At 43.3% G+C, this 17,815-nt stretch overlaps 1 protein-coding gene across 4 annotated transcripts in view; it reads left to right on the forward strand.

Annotated features, from left to right (window-relative positions):
* ETV6 (ETS variant transcription factor 6) overlaps positions 1-17,815 on the forward strand; it is a 260,443-nt gene that overhangs the window by 237,442 nt on the left and 5,186 nt on the right. For 3 of the 4 annotated variants that reach the window (XM_032159640.2, XM_058441973.1, XM_058441974.1), the window contains exons 6-7: positions 5,430-5,572; positions 6,887-6,987. In XM_032159640.2, the coding sequence (XP_032015531.1) occupies positions 5,430-5,572; positions 6,887-6,987 (244 nt within the window). Of the gene's footprint in view, positions 1-5,429; positions 5,573-6,886; positions 6,988-7,646; positions 7,815-17,815 lie in introns of all 4 variants that reach the window. The other variant, XR_009214392.1, reaches the window with a different exon arrangement.

Genomic DNA, 17,815 nt, shown 5'->3' on the forward strand with positions numbered 1-17,815 from the left:
CACCCCAGTGTGACAACCAGAAATGCCTCCAGATATTGCCAAATGCCCCCAGTTCAGAACCATATTTGTAAAGCTTAGTCATAGCAACTTTTTATTTCATATGCTACTTTGCGTGTTTTGTGGCTGAACTGGAAATAAACACATTAATTTTTAGGTAATAAATTTCAAAAAATGTAACAGGGACACTCAGCCTGTTGGTAATTATACCCATGGCACTGTCATTTGCAGGCCTTCTTTAAAATTCCACTTGGGCAGTTAAAACAACATAAAATGACTTTCTTAGAAGCTTTCCTGAAATTTAAATTAACCACAATCATTAAACATTCCCTACGTCAATAATTTGACTTGCCTACTCAAGTGTTTGTTTGAAGCATCAGTTTTGTCTAGCGTGGTTTTTTTCTTTAGAAACCATGTTGGTTATGTGTGAATTGCCCATCTTTTTACAATCTCTGCTCAATAAGTTTATACAATGAGTCTCTGGTAAGAGACAGACGTGGGAGTAAAAATATTTCTCCTTAACCACAGGAAGGGATTTTTTACAATGCCTTTAGCTGCGGATACCGAGGGTACCTCACCCAGCAGGAAGGAGAGGGAACTATACTTGGGCTAAACACTTTCATAAACTACTTCTCATGGAAAAGAAAATCCAAATAGTGGAAATTTCTTTAAAATATCCATGTGCCTTGAGATAGAAGAAAGCCCTTTAGTTTAAGAAAAATGCACTTGAAATTAATGAATACCTTGTGATCCAAAAACATTTCATACATAATATGTTCAAGTGTTTTGAAGTGGAGTGAACTTCTATTTATAGAGTATGGTGCGCTTTATTATATAGTATTATGCATTTACATTGATGATCAAAGAACCTTGTATCTATGCAGACATGGGTTCCCAAAAGGCTGAAAAATTCCAGGTGCGCCGTGGCAACAACCTCTAAAGGATCTAGGAACCTAAAGAGGATCTGCCTTTTATTTAATAGAAATCTTAGAAACAAAAATAACTGACATGGCTTGAATGTCAATTGTTTAAAAAAAAAAAAAAAAAAAGAAAAAAAATCTATTGTGTGGTCAGGCAGTTATTTTTATCATCTAGGCATAATTTTTACCAAAGAAACAAAACAATCAATAATGTTATAAAAGCCACTTATACTCTGAGCTTGAAACAACTGCTTTATGCCACAAAATTCCTATTGCTGTCTCCGTTAGTGACTGAGTAATTCAATATGTCCTGAACGTCAGCATATTTTTATTACTCAGCTAAAGTTGGCTTTGCTGGATTAAATGTCATTTAAAATGATCAATTGGCAGCTAGTTTGGGGTTGTTTTCACATTTATGAAAGGAATAGTTTGCCAGATACAAATGTTCTTGAAGCTCATAGGGAAATGGTGTTCTCTGGTAAGCCCTGCCCTTCCTTTTGCCGTCTGATGATAAGTAGATAACATTCTGGGTCCTAGTTTGATGATGCCTCCGAAAAACCAACATGGCAGCCCAGTGCAGGTTAAGCCCTTACATGGAGAAATGGTCTGGTTCACGTTTCACTGTTTTATGACAAGTAGAATGTACCATTACAGTAAAAGAGAAGCAACAGAAACATGTGGTGAAAACTCCCGTGCTTGTGGATGGAGAACTGTCCACTTTGTTGTAGCTCTGCAGTAGGCTTCTGAGTGGAGTGCCTTCCGCCTAGAGTCAAGAGGGCCGCCATGATGTCACCCACCTTCATATGGGCAAAATGTCTTTATGTCAAACTGTAAAAGACAACCAGGTCGTTTCTTAATTGCTGAAATTTATTAAAATGAACACACTAGAAAATCACATTCCCAATCCAGAGGAATCCAATGGTATCATCAGACTATTTGCAGTGAAAATGATTGTAAATCTACAGGGAGACATGGGAGGGGCTGCACACAAACTGCCTTTGTTCCTCCTGATTTACCGGCTTTTTTTCCCCTAGAGATATGGTCTCACTCTGTCACTCTATCGCCCAGACTGAGTGCAGTGGGTTGATCATGGCTCACTGCAGCCCCAAACCCCTGGGCTCAAGCAATTCTCCCACCTCAGCCTCCCAACTAGCTGGGATTACAGGCATGCACCACCACACCTGGATAATTTTTAAATTTTTCGTAGAGATGAGGTCTCGTTATGTTGCCCAGGTTGGTCTTGAACTCCTGGACTTTCAAGCAAGTCTACCACCTCTGCCCCCCAAAGCACTGGGATTATAGGTATAAGCCACCACACCCAGCCCTAATTTACAGGCACTTTATGTGATAATATGTGATTTTGTCAGATGTTTTCCAGTTGGAAGAGATTATGGAAAATTAAAATGTATCTGCCATTTGATTGATAGTAGGACAAATACTGAAATAGGAAGCCACAGCTGAGTTCTGGCCTTAGTCCTTTTGGGGCTGCTCTGACAAACTGCCATAGACTGGGTAGTTGATACGCAATGGATACGGATTGCTCCATAGTTCTGGGGGCTGGGGAGATCAAGGCCCTGGCAGATGAGGCATCTGGTGAGGGTCCACTTTCTGGTTCACAGCACCTTCTTGCTGTGTCTTCGTTTGGTGGAAGGGTGAGGGGTGAGGGGTCTCTCTCAGGCCTCTTTTAAAAGGGCACTAATCCCACTCACGGGTGGAGCCCCCGAGACCTAATCACCTTCCAAAGGTACCTTGGTAGTTAGGATTTCAACAGATGAATTTGGGGAGGACATGAAGATTCAGACCACAGCAGATCTCTATTTTCCCTTTATAGTGAAAGTGACCCAAGACAAGGAGATGCTTGCAAGGGAAAGAGACACTTTGCCGCTTTTTACTGCTTTGCCTAGAAACTAGAATCATCCTCCATCAAATGCCTTAAAAATGAGCTAGATTATTCCCAGTCTGCAGTAGGACACTGATTTCTCAAGGTACTTACGATGCTCGCGTTGCTCGTCTTCTCCACACCCCCCACCTCAGCCCACCCCCTGGCAATACAGAATGCAGCCATGGCAAGGCGGGGTGGGCAATAGAAGTGGCTGGACAGCTTCTGTCGTTAGAATGGAGTTCAAACTCCAGGACTCTGGTGTCATTTTTTTAAGAAGGAGGCCACTTGTCCTTTTCCAAAACACAATGAGTGACACACCACATTAATGTTGAAACACAGATAATACAGAGGAAAGGATACCATAAGGGATACTAAAGATTTAGGGCTGCTGTACACTTAATGGTAGTTCCTTGAACGATTAAGCTTCTAGAAAATGCCACATTTTTCTGCCAGTGTCTTCTGCTGTTCAAAGAGAACGCTGGAGTTCAGAAAAGATACACTGAGCAGGTGTACTTTGTTCTGGAAAGTCCTAAGATTTTACAAACATATATCCATTAGCGCGTTTCTCTGAGACTAGAAATTGCATTGGGAAGTGTGTCATAGCATGGGCTTTGGGGTCATGCACAGCCAAGAATCCTGTGTGTCATTCATAAGCTGTGTCCTTCTGAGTAAACCATCAAACCCTGTCAGCCCCAGCTTCCTGATCTATAAAATAGGAATAGCAACAGCACCTGCCTCATAAGGCGGCGTAAGGGTCAGCTGTAACCAGGCTTGTTGAAGCCACAGCACAGCACCTACAAATAGCACCCACTAAATACCGTTGTTATTTTTATTACTTTCTCTTCCCTCCCATTATCACTAATACAATAATCCTGTAAAGCAAGTGCTGTTATTCCCACTTCATAAGTGAGGCAACAGAACCTCAGGAAGATTAAGAAACGTGTCCAGGTTGGCCCAGCTGAATTCCCCTTGTAAATATACGCCCAGAGAAGGGTGTGTGTCTTTCTCTGCAATGCGGATGTGTTGGCTGTAATATATTCCAAGCCTCAATTGGACAATCCCCTTTCAAATGTGCCAGGCCCAGGCCTCGCCCAAAGTAAAAAAGAAAGAACATTGTAGTGCAGGAGTCCAGAGTGCAAATCCTTGCGACCTCGGGCAAGTTATTTCATCCTCTCTGAGGATCAGAAATCATACAGGTAAAGTGCCGAGTTCATACTTGGCATTCAGTAATTGATCTTCCATCACCAGCCATTCTGACAAGTGCCTATAAAAAGTGGGCATTTCCAGAACCATGCAGTGAACACCTGGAAATTGGTGCTGCTTCTCCTCATCTGGAGGCCAGTTAACCTTTAACTCAACCTAGAAGGCACACATCTGTCCCCAGCTACCTCTCCAGGTTCTGCTGGACGGCAACCACACACCTTCATAGCACACATCCAGAAAGTCATAGAACAAGGGGAAGGTGTACTTCTCTTTTTTTTTTTTTTTTTGAGACTGAGTCTCACTTTGTCACCCAGGCTGGAGGGCAGTGGTGCGATCTTGACTCACTGCAACTTCCACCTCCTGGGTTCAGGCGATTCTCCTGCCTCAGTGTCCCGAGTAGCTGGGATTACAGGCACACGCCACCATGCCTGGCTAAGTTTTTGTATTTTTAGTAGAGACGGGGTTTCGCCACGTTGGTCAGGCTGGTCTCAAACTCCTGGCCTCAAATGATCCACCTGTCTCAGCTTCCCAAAGTGCTGGGATTACAGGCGTGAGCCACCACACCCGGCCATGTCTTCTCTTTTAATTTACTAACCCACAGCCGAAAGCCAAGGCCCAAAACCATGCCTAGTCCATATTAAATCACTTAACACTTAATAAATACCCATTGCCTGACTGAATGTTCAAACATCAGTTCTGCAAGTGGAGAAAGTGATTTTTGCACTGGGTTCCTTTCTGCCATGATCCACTATATCAAAACATTTTTTTAAAGGCCTCCAAAATGTGATAGAATGAGAATATCTATTTCTTTTTAAAACCAGGCTAGCCACAGTTCCCACAGTCAGAGTCACCAAGCCACATAGTTTTTCTTTTCCCACCGTTTTTCACTCCTCACTCCTTTTTGCTGTGTTTTAGCCTACCCCAGCCTTCTCATCTTTATCCATCCATCTCCCGCCAACACCAGGATAACCTTTTCACTCCACTATCTTTTACCACACAGCTCTCTCTGTAACATCAGGACCCTCTTTCCACCCTTTTCTCCTTCCAGCCTGCATTTAACACACGTTCAGAGCCCATTCATTCACAGTTAGAACTTGCTTCCCGTCTTTCACATGGGCTCTGCCCAGGTTTAAGTTTGGGTCACGACCGTGGACTTCTGGGTCACCCTATCATCATCTGTGGAGGGAGGCTGTCGCCTGGATCATCTCTGAGGCCTCCAGTGGGTCAAAGGTCACACAACAGGACCTCCCTCCACCTCTCTGGGCCTTGGTTTCTTCCCTGTAAAACAAGGAAGTTAGACAATCAATCAGTCAGTCAGTCAGCCCAAGCTAGGCAGAAGCAGTTGCTGGATTCTTCTTTGATTCTTCTGGTTAGTGCCTCAACAAGAAACATTTTCAACAGTGTTTTCTTGCCCTTTTCCTCTGTAGACTGTAGACTGCTTTGGGATTACGTCTATCAGTTGCTTTCTGACAGCCGGTACGAAAACTTCATCCGATGGGAGGACAAAGAATCCAAAATATTCCGGATAGTGGATCCCAACGGACTGGCTCGACTGTGGGGAAACCATAAGGTAAAAGGGCAGCAGATACCCGTGCCGAGATGAAGTCTTTATCCCTGGGCTGGAGGATAATCGTCTGTCTTCCGCTTTTTACGTCTGCCCATACTTACTTAGTTTATTCCTTGCCGGGCAAGCAATTAGGCAGTTGCAAAGGGAAGGAAATAATTAAAGATGCATCTTACCATTTGTTCCTGAGACCGGGTGCCCATTAACTCACATATCCCGGTTTGCTGGGCTGCATCATGAGTGACTTGTTTCCACTCCCCTTGACCTGATCCCGCCACCTCCACTGTTGTTAGGAACTGGGTAAAAGGGAAGTACAGCCAGACTCTCTGACTCACAGGGGACCTTTGGGAAGTGCCACTTCTTTTCTTCTCAGAAACTCGCATGTTCCCCAAAGCCCATTTCTTCATAGAAAATACTTATATTCTGACTGTAAAACATCCCCTTTATAAGCAAGCGATGCAAGAAGTTTGCCCCACAATTTTGCAAACTGGGAAGAGGGAATGGAATTGAATAAAGTCTTTTGCAGTAAGGAAGACTGCTCAAATGTGCAGTTGTAAAAAGTGGGTAACCGTGATCCAGGCCAGTCGATAGGTGGACCTGAAGCAAAGCCTGATGTTGCCACGGCGGCACAACCCCAATCCGCTGAGTGAGAAGGCAGGGAGGCCCAGCCAGGTGTGCCCAGACCTGCAGCCTTCTAAGAAGGCAGTGGGTAATGCAGACCATGACCAAATATGGCAAGGCCCCACTGACAGACACTTCCATGTGTGAGTCACTGAGAAAAATCCCTCTGCTACTCCCACTGTACCATTGCCTCGGGCCCAGAACCACTGTATTCTTGCTTCCACAACAGGAATTTAAACAAAAAAATTGGCTTCCTTAAAATGACAGACCAGAAACACAAGTTTGAGAAAAGGTCATTGCAACAAAAAAAAGAAATGCTGTGTGGGTCAGAAGGTGAAGGGTGACCCAGAGATAGGGGGAACCTGCAGGAAATTCCTCAGGCGGAGCAGAGAGCAGTCTTGGGAAAAGGAAATAAGGGAGGCTGCTGTGGGATCTGCTTTATTAGCTAGGGCTCCAGGACTTCGGACAAAGGGTGATTCACCTTAGGAGTAAACCTTGGTGACAGTGAATACAAAAAGCTAAAGGGTGGGGACAGATGTGCCTGGAAGGCAGCCGATTAGCAGGTAGCTTCCCAAACTGGCAGGGCCACAGGCAGCAGCTGAAGAGCTTTTATTTTAATAGCTCCCGCAGTGCCTTTTCTGAGGTTCATTTCATTGTGTCTTTGTGCTTTTTCTCTCCCTTCCTCCTTTGAACAAACAGAACAGAACAAACATGACCTATGAGAAAATGTCCAGAGCCCTGCGCCACTACTACAAACTAAACATTATCAGGAAGGAGCCAGGACAAAGGCTTTTGTTCAGGTAGCACTTCCTTTTTCTCCTTTCCTTCTTTTGGGAGGATGCTGTTTTCTTTAAATAACGGGGAGTGGGGGGAGACTGTTCAGATCTCTACCTGCCTATCGGATACGCAAAGCCAATCATTGCTACAAACTGAATACCAGCTACTGGTTTGTTAGGATTTAAGGAAAAATTTTTTTAACTTATGTCTGTCCTGTAACAAAGCCAAAACTAAATGAACAGAATCTGACTCAAATTTAAAACAACGCAGTGACCAAATAATAGTATGTGGCATTAAAGTCCGGTGTAGTTAAAAGCACAAAGTCAATGGCAAAACAAGGAATTAAACCTAGACTTCCAGGTTACCATCCTTGTAAGGCAAGTTTCTGAACCAGTATTTGTCAAAATGCAGGTAATGACCCACAGTGAGTCATGAAATAGATTGAATGGGTCCATCACGGCTTTTTTTTCTTAAATGAAATAAGGATAGGATAGGATAGAGTTGAAAATGCCAGACTGCATCACATGTAGCAAGAATGACAGTTGATTTCATGAAAATGTTGTTCAAGGTGTGTATGTACGTGAAGAGTCATGATGTAAAATGTATTTCTTATAATGCATCATAGTCAGAATAAGTCTACGAGCTGCTGCACTAGAATTTTTCTTTCCACAATTCCTCGTAGATAATGAGTTCCAACCAGTTGGCCTGCCACCACATAGATTGTGATTCCAAGTACTATGCAAGAGAGGAGAAAGAATTAGAAGAAGAAGGAGAGATCTGAAGGACCAATCAGGAGATGTAGAAGTAGACCTCTGGTGCTGGTAGTAGTCATTAGTGGGGCCAACTGCAGGTTGGTAGAAGTGAGATCAACAAACACAACCTTGGGTGATGGGTTTTGACAGGTGGGACAGAAGAGAGTGGCAGATGGGGCTAGAGATGTAGCTTGTGAATTATCTATATACAGGTAGGAAGTGATACCATGTATGAACAGATGAGCTCACTGATATGATTAATGTATTGGAAAGAGGAGAGAACCTGGTCTTTAGCATGGGGATGGAATGGTAACTTAGGAATGGTAAAAGCAACTAAGATCTTCAAAAGAAACGGGAAAGGCTATTTAAGAAAGGGAAACAGAATAGAAGGAATAAAAAAAGAACCCTCCGTTCTCCGGCTCTACTGATGGCTTTTCTTCATCCTTCAACCTAAATGCAGTCCTTGGCTCCCTTTCTTCCAACTCTATACCTTTTTCGTGGATGAATTGATCACGACACACAACTTCATTTATCACCTCAGTGGTTAGGCCCTTAAATCTCTATATCTAGCTCTAAAATCTCCCTGAAATTCCAAATTTGAATGTCCAAGAGTTTCCTGTAGGCCGTGTCCCCTTAAATATCGCATTTAAGTATTTCAGACATGACATCTTCAAAACAGACGCTCGTCTCAGATTAGAAATTCCACTCAGAGGCCGGGCGTGATGGCTCACGCCTGTAATCCCAGCACTTTGGGAGGCTGAGGTGGGCAGATCACGAGGTCAAGAGATCGAGACCATCCTGGCCAACATGGTGAAACCCCATCTCTACTAAAAATACAAAAATTAGCTGAGCATAGTGGCACGCACCTGTAGTCCCAGCTACTCGGGAGGCTGAGATAAGAGAAGTGCTTGAGATTGCAGCCAAGATGGCCAAATAGGAACAGCTCCAGTCTACAGCTCCCAGCATGAGTGACACAGAAGACAGGTGATTTCTGCATTTCCATCTGAGGTACCAGGTTCATCTCACTAGGGAGTGTCAGACAGTGGGTGCAGTGCACTGTGCGCGAGCTGAAGCAGGGCGAGGCATTGCCTCACTCAGAAAGCGCAAGGGGTCAGGGAGTTCCCTTTCCTAGTCAAAGAAAGGGGTGACAGACGGCACCTGGAAAGTCGGGTCACTCCCACCCTAATGCTGCACTTTTCCAACGGGCTTAACAAATGGCACACCAGGAGATTATATCCTGCACCCGGCTCGGAGGGTCCTATGCCCACCGAGTCTTGCTGATTGCTAGCACAGCAGTCTGAGATCAAACTGCAAGGCGGCAGCAAGGCTGGGGGAGAGGCGCCTGCCATTGCCCAGGCTTGCTTAGGTAAACAAAGCAGCCGGGAAGCTCGAACTGGGTGGAGGCCACCACAGCTCAAGGAGGCCTGTCTGCCTCTGTAGGCTCCACCTCTGGGGGCAGGGCACAGACAAACAAAAACACAGCAGTAACCTCTGCAGACTTAAATGTCCCTGTCTGACTGACAGCTTTGAAGAGAGTAGTGGTTCTCCCAGCATGCAGCTAGAGATCTGAGAACAGGCAGACTGCCTCCTCAATTGGGTCCCTGACCCCCGAGCAGCCTAACTGGGAGGCACCCCCCAGTAGGGGCAGACAGACACCTCACACGGCCAGGTACTCCTCTGAGACAAAAATTCCAGAGGAACGATCAGGCAGCAGCATTTGCGGTTCACAAAAATCTGCTGTTCTACAGCCACCGCTGTTCTGCAGCCAGCGCTGCTAATACCCAGGCAAACAGGGTCTGGAGTGCAAACCCAACAGACCTGCACCTGAGGGTCCTGTCTGTTAGAGGGAAAACTAACAAACAGAAAGGACATCCACACCAAAAACCCATCTGTACATCACCATCATCAAAGACCAGAAGTAGATAAAACCACAAAGATGGGGAAAAAACAGAGCAGAAAAACTGGAAACTCTAAAAAGCAGAGCGCCTCTCCTCCTCCAAAGCAACGCAGTTCCTCACCAGCAACGGAACAAAGCTGGACGGAGAATGACTTTGACGAGTTGAGAGAAGAAGGCTTCAGATGATCAAACTACTACAAGCTACAGGAGGAAATTCAAACCAATGGCAAAGAAGTTAAAAACTTTGAAAAAAAATTAGACGAATGTATAACTAGAATAACCAATGCAGAGAAGTGCTTAAAGGAGCTGATGGAGCTGAAACCCAAGGCTCGAGAACTATGTGAAGAATGCAGAAGCCTCAGGAGCCAATGCGATCAACTGGAAGAAAGGGTATCAGTGATGGAAGATGAAATGAAGTGAGAAGGGAAGTTTAGAGAAAAAAGAATAAAAAGAAACGAACAAAGTCTCCAAGAAATATGGGACTATGTGAAAAGACCAAATCTACATGTGATTGATTGGTGTACCTGAAAGTGACAGGGGGAATGGAACCAAGTTGGAAAACACCCTGCAGGATATTATCCAGGAGAACTTCCCCAATCTAGCAAGGCAGGCCAACATTCAGATGCAGGAAATACAGAGAATGCCACAAAGATACTCCTTGAGAAGAGCAACTCCAAGACACATAATTGTCAGATTCACCAAATTTGAAATGAAGGAAAAAATGTTAAGGGCAGCCAGAGAGAAAGGTCAGGTTACCCACAAAGGGAAGCCCATCAGACTAACAGCAGATCTCTCAGCAGAAACTCTACAAGCCAGAAGAGAGTGGGGGCCAATATTCAACATTCTTAAAGAAAAGAATTTTCAACCTAGAATTTCATATCCAGCCAAACTAAGCTTCATAACTGAAGGAGAAATAAAATACTTTACACACAAGCAAATGCTGAGAGATTTTGTCACCACCAGGCCTGCCCTAAAAGAGCTCTTGAAGGAAGCACTAAACATGGAAAGGAACAACCTGTACCAGCCACTGCAAAAACATGCCAAATTGTAAAGACCATCCAGGCTAGGAAGAAACTGCATCAACTAACGAGCAAAATAACCAGCTAACATCATAATGACAGGATCAAATTCACACATAACTATATTAACTTTAAACGTAAATGAGCTAAATGTTCCAATTAAAAGACACAGACTGGCAAATTGGATAAAGAGTCAAGACCCATCAGTGTGCTGTATTCAGGAAACCCATCTCACGTGCAGAGACACACATAGACTCAAAATAAAGGGATGGAGGAAGATCTACCAAGCAAATGGAAAACAAAAAAAGGCAGGGGTTGCAATCCTAGTCTCTGATAAAACAGACTTTAAACCAACAAAGATCAAAAGAGACAAAGAAGGCCATTACATAATGGTAAAGGGATCAATTCAACAAGAAGAGCTAACTATCCTAAATATATATGCACCCAATACAGGAGGACCCAGATTCATAAAGCAAGTCCTGAGTGACCTACAAAGAGACTTAGACTCCCACACAATAATAATGGGAGACTAACACCCACTGTCAACATTAGACAGATCAACAAGACAGAAAGTCAACAAGGATACCCAGGAATTGAACTCAGCTCTGCACCAAGCAGACCTAATAGACATCTACAGAACTCTCCACCCCAAATCAACAGAATATACATTTTTTTCAGCACCACACCACACCTATTCCAAAATTGACCACATAGTTGGAAGTAAAGCACTCCTCAGCAAATGTAAAAGAACAGAAATTATAACAAACTGTCTCTCAGACCACAGTGCAATCAAACTAGAACTCAGGATTAAGAAACTCACTCAAAACCACTCAACTACATGGAAACTGAACAACCTGCTCCTGAATGACTACTGGGTACATAACAAAATGAAGGCAGAAATAAAGCTGTTCTTTAATAAAGATGTTCTTTGAAACCAACGAGAACAAAGACACAACATACCAGAATCTCTGGGACACATTCAAAGCAGTGTGTAGAGGGAAATTTATAGCACTAAATGCCCACAAGAGAAAGCAGGAAAGATCCAAAACTGACACCCTAACATCACAATTAAAAGAACTAGAAAAGCAAGAGCAAACACATTCAAAAGCTAGCAAAAGGCAAGAAATAACTAAAATCAGAGCAGAACTGAAGGAAATAGAGACACAAAAAACCCTTCAAAAAAGTAATGAATCTAGGAACTGGTTTTTTGAAAAGATCAACAAAATTGATAGACCGCTAGCAAGACTAATAAAGAAGAAAAGAGAGAAGAATCAAATAGATGCAATAAAAAATGATAAAGGGGATATCACCACTGATCCCACAGAAATACAAACTACCATCAGAGAATACTACAAACACCTCTACGCAAATAAACTAGAAAATCTAGAAGAAATGGATAAATTCCTCGACACATACACCCTCCCAAGACTAAACCAGGAAGAAGTTGAATCTCTGAATAGACCAATAACAGGCTCTGAAATTGTGGCAATAATCAATAGCTTACCAACCAAAAAGAGTCCAGGACCTGATGGATTCACAGCCGAATTCTACCAGAGGTATAAGGAGGAGCTGGTATCATGCCTTCTGAAACTATTCCAATCAATAGAAAAAGAGGGAATCCTCCCTAACTCATTTTATGAGGCCAGCATCATCCTGATCCCAAAGCCTGGCAGAGACACCACCAAAAAAGAGAATTTTAGACCAATATCCTTGATGAACATTGATGCAAAAATCCTCAATAAAATACTGGCAAACCGAATCCAGCAGCACATCAAAAAGCTTATCCACCATGATCAAGTGGGCTTCATCCCTGGGATGTAAGGCTGGTTCAACATACGCAAATCAATAAACATAATCCAGCATATAAACAGAACCAAAGACAAAAACCACATGATTATCTCAATAGATGCAGAAAAGGCCTTTGACAAAATTCAACAACCCTTCATGCTAAAAACTCTCAATAAATTAGGTATTCATGGGACGTATCTCAAAATAATAAGAGCTATCTGTGACAAACCCACAGCCAATATCATACTGAATGGGCAAAAACTGGAAGCATTCCCTTTGAAAACTGGCACAAGACAGAGATGCCCTCTCTCACCACTCCTATTCAACATAGTGGTGGAAGTTCTGGCCAGGGCAATTAGGCACAAGAAGGAAATAAAGGGTATTCAATTAGGAAAAGAGGAAGTCAAATTGTCCCTGTTTGCAGATGACATGATTGTATATCTAGAAAACCCCATTGTCTCAGCCCGAAATCTCCTTAAGCTGATAAGCAACTTCAGCAAAGTCTCAGGATACAAAATCAACGTACAAAAGTCACAAGCATTCTTATACACCAATCACAGACAAACAGAGAGCCAAACCATGAGTCAACTCCCATTCACAATTGCTTCAAAGAGAATAAAATACCTAGGAATCCAACTTACAAGGGATGTGAAGGACCTCTTCAAGGAGAACTACAAAACCACTGCTCAATGAAATAAAAGAGGATACAAACAAATGGAAGAACATTCCATGCTCATGGGTTGGAAGAATCAATATCATGAATATGGCCATACTGCCCAAGGTAATTTATAGATTCAATGCCATCCCCATCAAGCTACCAATGACTTTCTTCACAGAATTGGAAAAAACTACTTTAAAGTTCATATGGAACCAAAAAAGAGCCCGCATTGCCAAGTCAATCCTAAGCCAAAAGAACAAAGCTGGAGGCATCATGCTACCTGACTTCAAACTATACTACAAGGCTACAGTAACCAAAACAGCATGGTACTGGTACCAAAACAGAGATATAGATCAATGGAACAGAACAGAGCCCTCAGAAATAATGCCACCTATCTACAACTATCTGATCTTTGACAAACCTGACAAAAACAAGAAATGGGGAAAGGATTCCCTATTTAATAAATGGTGCTGGGAAAACTGGCTAGCCATATGTAGAAAGCTGAAACTGGATCCCTTCCTTACACCTTATACAAAAATTAATTCAAGATGGATTAAAGACTTAAATGTTAGACCTAAAACCATGAAAACCCTAGAAGAAAACCTAGGCAATACCATTCAGGACATAGGCGTGGGCAAGGACTTCATGTCTAAAACACCAAAAGCAATGGCAACAAAAGCCAACATTGACAAATGGGATCCAATTAAACTAAAGAGCTTCTGCACAGCAGAAGAAACTACCATCAGAGTGAACAGGCAACCTACAAAATGGGAGAAAATTTTTGCAACCTACTCATCTGACAAAGGGCTAATATCCAGAATCTACAATGAACTCAAACAAATTTACAAGAAAAAAACAACCCCATCAAAAAGTGGGCAAAGGATATGAACAGACACTTCTCAAAAGAAGACATTTATGCAGCCAAACAACACATGAAAAAATGCTCATCATCACTGGCCATCAGAGAAATGCAAATCAAAACCACAATGAGATACCATCTCACACCAGTTAGAATGGCCATCATTAAAAAGTCAGGAAACAACAGGTGCTGGAGCCGGGCGTGATGGCTCACGCTTGTAATCCCAGCACTTTGGGAGGCCAAGGCGGGCAGATCACGAGGTCAGGAGATCGAGACCACGGTGAAACCCCGTCTCTACTAAAAAATACAAAAAAGTTAGCCAGGCGTGGTGGCGGGCACCTGTAGTCCCAGCTACTCGGAGAGGCTGAGGCAGGAGAATGGCGTGAACCCGGGAGGCGGAGCTTGCAGTGAGCGGAGATTGCGCCACTGCAGTCCAGCCTAGGCAACAGAGCAAGACTCCGTCTCAAAAAAAAAAAAAAAAAAACAGGTGCTGGAGAGGATGTGGAGAAATAGGAACACTTTTACACTGTTGGTGGGACTGTAAACTAGTTCAACCATTGTGGAAGTCAGTGTGGCGATTCCTCAGGGATCTAGAACTAGAAATACCGTTTGACCCAGCCATCCCATTACTGGGTATATACCCAAAGGACCATAAATCATGCTGCTATAAAGACACATGCACATGTATGTTTATTGCGGCACTATTCACAATAGCAAAGACTTGGAACCAACCCAAATGTCCAACAACAATAGACTGGATTAAGAAAATGTGGCACATATACACCATGGAATACTACGCAGCCATAAAAAATGATGAGTTCATGTCCTTTGTAGGGACATGGATGAAACTGGAAATCATCATTCTCAGCAAACTATTTCAAGGACAAAAAACCAAACACTGCATGTTCTCACTCATAGGTGGGAATTGAACAATGAGAACTCATGGACACAGGAAGGGGAACATCACACTCGGGGACTGTTGTGGGGTGGGGGGAGGGGGGAGGGACAGCATTAGGAGATACACCTAATGCTAAATGACGAGTTAATGGGTGCAGCACACCAACGTGGCACATGGATACATATGTAACAAACCTGCACGTTGTGCACATGTACCCTAAAACTTAAAGTATAATAATAAAATAAAATAAAATAGAGAGGTGCTTGAACCTGGGAGGCAGGGGTTGCAGTGAGCCGAGATCGTGCTACTGCACTCCAGCCTGGTGACAAAGCGAGACTCCATCTCAAGAAAAAAAAAAAAAAAGAAATTCCACCCAGAATTACTGAATTCTTTACTCATCAGGGGCATCACTGCTGTTTGAAGCGACCAACTTTGAAACTAGAGTTCCCTTTGACTCTTCCTGTATCCCAGTCATTGTGCTAGATGGACCATTGGCTCTTCAGCACCATTCCCACTCTATTCTGTGTTGCAGGGGCTAGAAGCCTGGGAACTACATTTCCCAGAAGGGAATGTTGCCAGAAGGTCCCAGGTTGGAGTCTTTCAATGACAAGCAGTTTCATGAGATCTGGGAGACGAGAAAAAAGCAAAGGTTTCCCTGGCAGTGGAAGCTGATGTCTGGACTTCATGATTCACATCAGGTTTCACTCAACAATGTCTTTGTCTCTGGTCCACTCTACTGCCTCCTGAAACCATAATACAAACAGCCAGCTGCCCTACAACACTAATACAGTTCCCTATGCCAGAAATGTATATGACTAACTTTTGCCTTTTTAATACCTACACCCTCAAGGCTCAACCTCAAGTCTATTGCCCTGAATGAGGCCTTCTTCAGCTGCTCCAACACACATAGCTATCGTCTTCCATCATCACTTGGGTTCCCTTTGGCCCTTAACTACACTACAATTGCTTTTTCTTTTCTTTTTTTTTGAGACAGAGTCTTGCTCTGTCACACGGGCTACAGTGCAGTGGCACAATCTCGACTCACTGGAACCTCCACCTCCTGAATTTAAGCAATTCTCATAATTATCATGCCTGAGCCTCCCTAGTAGCTGGAATTACAGGTGCCTGCCACCACACCTGGCTAATTTTTGTATTTTTAGTGGAGACAGGGTTTCGCCATATTGGCCACTCTTGTCTCAAACTCCTGGCTTCAAGTGATCTGCCCACCTTGGCCTCCCAAAGTGCTTGAATTACAGATGTGAACCACTGTGCCTGGCTAGTTTGTTTGTTTTTCTAGAGACAGGGTCTCACTCTGATGCCCAGGCTGGAGTGCAGTGGTGTGGTCATAGCACACTGAAGCCTCAGACTCTGGGCTCAAGCAATCCTCCTGCCTCAGCCTCCGGAGTAGTCAGAGCGACTACAGGATTTATATTTTTAATACAGGTTGAGTATCCCTTATCTGGAATGCTTGGGACCAGAAGTGTTTCCCATGTTTGGATTAGGGATGCTCAGCCTGTAGTTATATGTGTGAAGCCCTTCTCCCCGACAACTAGATTGTAAGCTCCTAGAAGGTAGAGGATTCTATTTTTTATCATTCTATATTAAACCTTTCAATTAATGCTTATTGACAGCCTGGTGTGGAATATCAGAAGCTTAATATGGGAAAGTTGTCAAAAGAAGAAAGGGGTGGTTTGGGGGGCCAAGCACAGGACATCTGTGGAGTTGGCTTAGAGGAGCTCCTTATTGACTTTGGAGGTGGAGGGAGAAATTTTAGTTAGGGGATAAAAGAGGAGACAGACTTGCAGATGCTACAGATCATACTGCTGGAGAAGTTTGCCAGTAATGAGCAGGAAAAGCAGTAGTAGCCAGAAGATTGATAGGCTTCCAATAAAAGATTTTCAGTAAGAGAAAGGAACAGTGCTATTAGAGAGAGATTAGTCCATTTTGAGGAAATGAATGTTAGAAGCCAGACTTGCCACAAAATGAAGGTTTCTTGGTATAAGACCTAGTATGTAATCAAGTGAGGTGTTGAACTGTAGGTACTCCATACAAGATGTTTGAGTGTTGAAGAAGATGGATGTTTAAGTGTTGAAATCATGGACTAGTGCCATTAAGCAGCTTTTTGGTGAGGAGACAGAACACAAAGAATGAGTAGGACTCAACTCGTGAGAAGAGTCAGGATGGCTCCAGATAAGGGAAAAGCTAAGGATACATAGGAGAACATGCGCCATGATTTATACAAGAGCCAAGACCGCTAGAATGCATTGGGTTCATACTGGTGAACAGTGGAAAATAAGAGCTTCCTAGGTAAAGATGGTAGGAGGACCCGAAGAGCAGAGCAAAGGATGTACCCTGACTTGATGAGTGTTCATTTTAGGCTTTTGCACGTGGAGGAATGAGAGAAAACGTAAGTTCTAAGATAGTGGCGCAGGGCAGAGTATATGGGGAGAGAAAGGTATGCAGGCACAGAAGGGGACTGGAAAGGGTGCTCCTACAGTGCAGGTGGAACATCTGCAACCAGGCTGCCTTCCTGAGTCATGTAAATCATGGTCGAAACATGTCACTGATGTCACTTCTAGTTTAACCCATTGAACAGGAAGATTAGGCTTGCTGTACACCCCAGTTGCAAAGGCAGATAAACTAAAGAGGGTTCATTGCTAGCATTTTGAGTGAATCAGTGATAACATTGTAAAAGATTCTTTTTTTTTTTTTGCCTTTCTAATTTTCCAAAAGCTCCCACTAAGTTGTCCTATTGTCAGCATTTTTCACTTAACATTTAACTATATCCTTTGAAATTTAAGTTTTGAATACCATTTCCTGGGCTCACAGTCTGGAATGGAAGTGGATATACGGCTCTCGTGAGTCTGTAAAATCTAATTCTGTAAAAGAAAGAAACATATATACATGGTCCGGACCAAGGCTTTCTCATATGGTCATGCAGTAATGCACCACCCAAAGGGTGCTCACTACGTCGCAGACA

The sequence above is a fragment of the Hylobates moloch genome, unplaced genomic scaffold (assembly GCF_009828535.3).
Source record: "Hylobates moloch isolate HMO894 unplaced genomic scaffold, HMol_V3 SCAFFOLD_8, whole genome shotgun sequence".
Lineage (NCBI taxonomy): Eukaryota > Metazoa > Chordata > Mammalia > Primates > Hylobatidae > Hylobates > Hylobates moloch.